The sequence below is a fragment of the Oncorhynchus nerka genome, unplaced genomic scaffold (genome assembly GCF_034236695.1).
Source record: "Oncorhynchus nerka isolate Pitt River unplaced genomic scaffold, Oner_Uvic_2.0 unplaced_scaffold_3273, whole genome shotgun sequence".
In the NCBI taxonomy this organism is placed as follows: Eukaryota; Metazoa; Chordata; class Actinopteri; order Salmoniformes; family Salmonidae; genus Oncorhynchus; species Oncorhynchus nerka.
Window position 1 is genome coordinate 18104 of NW_027038137.1, and position 3407 is coordinate 21510.

A 3407-nucleotide genomic window follows, 5' to 3' on the forward strand; every position below is an offset into this window, starting at 1 on the left:
ATTGGATCGTTGCATATCCTGATGTCATCCTGAGTTTAGTGTAGTGTGGAATTGGATCGCTGTATATCCCGATGTCATCCTGAGTTTAGTGTGGTATGGAAATTGATCGCTGTATTATCCTGGATGTCATCCTGAGTTTAGTGTGCAGTGTGGAATTGGATCGTTGCATATCCTGATGTCATCCTGAGTTTAGTGTGTAGTGGGGCGGGAAAAATCCGTTATCTACAACGATTTAATTCCGGGCCTAAAGACAATATTCCAGTTGTCAGCCAGTCTCTGGAGACGTACCAAATGAAACACTATTCACTACATAGTGCAGTAGTTTTAACCAGAGACCTATGTGCCCCTTCTCCCTCTGTACTCAAGCTAGTCTCTCTCTTGTCCCTGGCCGGCCTGAGACAGGCTGACTAACAGGTAGGTTTGGATTATGTCTCTAGTCTGAGTCAACCACTATTGAGTAGTTCGGTTTCTCAGTTGGTGCTGTGTATCTTAGCCAGTACAGATGAATGCCTTAGATGTTTGTGATGTGAAGTGGAGACAGTGTTCGGTACAGGCGTTATAACTGTCCATGTGTGGTCGTGAAGAGCACTGTGTGAATTAGACAGAGTGTGTGTCTTCAGGTTTAGTAGGAGAATCTCACAACCATAAAAAACTGGATCACAGAGAAAGACATAGAAGAAGAGGTATATATGCAGGTGTAGTTGGTGAACAGGTTGTCCTAACGTTGTCCTACACCTTGGGAGCGTTATACCAGAGCAGGGATTGACGTGTTGTTGTGTGTGTGTTCAGGTTTGACATGGATTTCACTGAGCTGCACAGTTTCATCACGCGCTCCAAGGCCATCCTACAGAGCCCAGAGTTCTCCATGTCCAGGAAGGAGGGCAGCGTACAGGAGCTCCATGATAAAGTCCTGGTGAGGTTATAGGTCATGCAGCCTTACCCATAATGCACCTCACAATGCAGTGTTACCTAAAATGCACCATACCTCATTACTACCACGACACTGTCAGCCTGTCACTATCGCCATGATGTATCACTTTTTCCCTCCCTCTTTGTTTCTCTGTCTCTGTCTCTGTCTCTCTCTGTCTCTCTCTCTCTCTCTCTCTCTCTCTCTCTCTCTCTCTCTCAGGCGATAGAGAGGGAGAGGCCAGAGAAGTTGCGGAAGCTTCAGGAAGCAACTCGTTCGGCACAGGCTTTGCTCGATCAGCTGGCGAGCGGTAAATGAAACACACCCACACACACACACACACACACACACACACACACACACACACACACACACCGCCACACAGACACCCACGCCACACACACACACCGCCACGCCACACACACACACACCTCCACACAGACACCCACGCCACACACACACACCGCCACGCCACACACACACACACACCGCCACACAGACACCCGCCCACCACCGGCTGTCCCCATGGCAACTCTCCTCTACCTGTCGTCTGTCCCATTCGTCGTTGTTTCCATAGCAACCGTGGTCTCTGCCCTTGTTATGAGACTCCATGGGCGAGGAGCCCTGCGTCTCATGTCACCTCCTCTGCTCTCCTCTGTCCTTGTTATGAGACTCCATGGGCGAGGAGCCCTGCGTCTCATGTCACCTCCTCTGCTCTCCTCTGTCTTTGTTATGAGACTCCATGGGCGAGAGACCCTCGTCTCATGTCACCTCCTCTGCTCTCCCTGCCCTTGTTATGAGACTCCGCGGCGAGGCCTCCCGCCTCATGTCTCCTGCTCTCCTCTGTCCTTTGTTATAAGACTCCATGGGCGAGGAGCCCTGCGTCTCATGTCACCTCCTCTGCTCTCCCTTGCCCTTGTTATGAGACCCTTGTTGAAAAGATTTAGAGACTCCACTGAGGTCATAAGGTGAAGCACCACTGTAAGTCGCCTGGATAAGAGCGTCTGCTAAATGTCACCTCCTCTGCTCTCCTCTGTCTTTGTTATGAGACTCCATGGGCGAGGAGCCCTGCGTCTCATGTCACCTCCTCTGCTCTCCCCTGCCCTTGTTATGAGACTCCATGGGCGAGGGGCCCTGCGTCTCATGTCACCTCCTCTGCTCTCCTCTGTCTTTGTTATGAGACTCCATGGGCGAGGACCCCTGTGTCTCATGTCACCTCCTCTGCTCTCCCCTGCCCTTGATATGAGACTCCATGGGCGAGGAGCCCTGCGTCTCATGTCTCCTCTGCTCTCCTCTGTCCTTGTTATAAGACTCCATGGGCGAGGAGCCCTGCGTCTCATGTCACCTCCTCTGCTCTCCTCTGTCCTTGTTATGAGACTCCATGGGCGAGGGCCCTGCGTCTCATGTCACCTCCTCTGCTCTCCTCTGTCCTTGTTATGAGACTCCATGGGCGAGGAGCCCAGCGTCTCATGTCACCTCCTCTGCTCTCCTCTGTCCTTGTTATGAGACTCCATGGGCGAGGGGCCCTGCGTCTCATGTCACCTCCTCTGCTCTCCTCTGTCCTTGTAATGAGACTCCATGAGCGAGGAGCCCTGCGTCTCATGTCACCTCCTCTGCTCTCCTCTGTCTGTTATGAGACTCCATGGGCGAGGAGCCCTGCGTCTCATGTCACCTCCTCTGCTCTCCTCTGTCTTTGTTATGAGACTCCATGGGCGAGGAGCCCTGCGTCTCATGTCACCTCTTCTGCTCTCCCCTGTCCTTGTATCATTGTTAACAAGTCATAAAGGATAAACATTGTCTTCCTCTTACATGGCACTCTATTCCACATGTAGTGCACTACTTTTGACCAGAGCCCATAGGAGTCCTGGTCAAATGTAGTGCACTCCATAGGGAATAGGGTGCCATTTGGGACGCCGTCACTGCATAGCGACCGAGCCTACTGTCTCACCATGCCTCCGAGTCAGAGGTTCTGAATAGAAGAACACTTGAACCCAACTGGAACACCATAGTTATCGATGCACTGCTGTGCTACAGGGTTTTCACTTTCTCTTGTTGTTGCACTGAAACACTGAAAGTATGGATTTGTATGGAACATTTAAATTCCATCCTGTGTAATGGTGGCATTTACCTGACAACAGCCTGGTTTAGTATGTGAGTGGGTGTCCGTGTGGCGGTGTGTGTGTGTGGCCAGGGACTGGTTATACAAGGATGGATTTCATATGATTGTCTGTGAAAGTTGTGTCGTACTGGATACTTCAGTCTTCTCTCTGTTGATTACACTGTGTTATTACCAATGAATGAACAGACCGTTCAGGTTTATTCGGCTCAGGGGTCCTAGTTATGACGTGGCAGGGGCTTGATTGATCAATAGACAGACAGACAGACAGACAGACAGACAGACAGACAGACAGACAGACAGACAGACAGACAGACAGATAGATAGATAGATAGATAGATAGATAGATAGATAGATAGATAGATAGATAGATAGATAGATAGA

General features: G+C 50.5%; 1 protein-coding gene across 1 annotated transcript in view; it reads left to right on the plus strand.

Moving 5' to 3' along the window:
- LOC115127058 (dystrophin-like) overlaps positions 1 to 1217 on the plus strand; it is a gene marked incomplete at both ends in the record, with an annotated part of 12395 nt that extends 11178 nt beyond the window's left edge. Inside the window, 2 exons of the mRNA XM_065014435.1 lie at positions 790 to 913; positions 1130 to 1217. Coding sequence (XP_064870507.1) covers positions 790 to 913; positions 1130 to 1217 — 212 coding nt within the window. The remainder of the gene's footprint in view (positions 1 to 789; positions 914 to 1129) is intronic.
- Positions 1218 to 3407: the final 2190 nt, after the last annotated feature.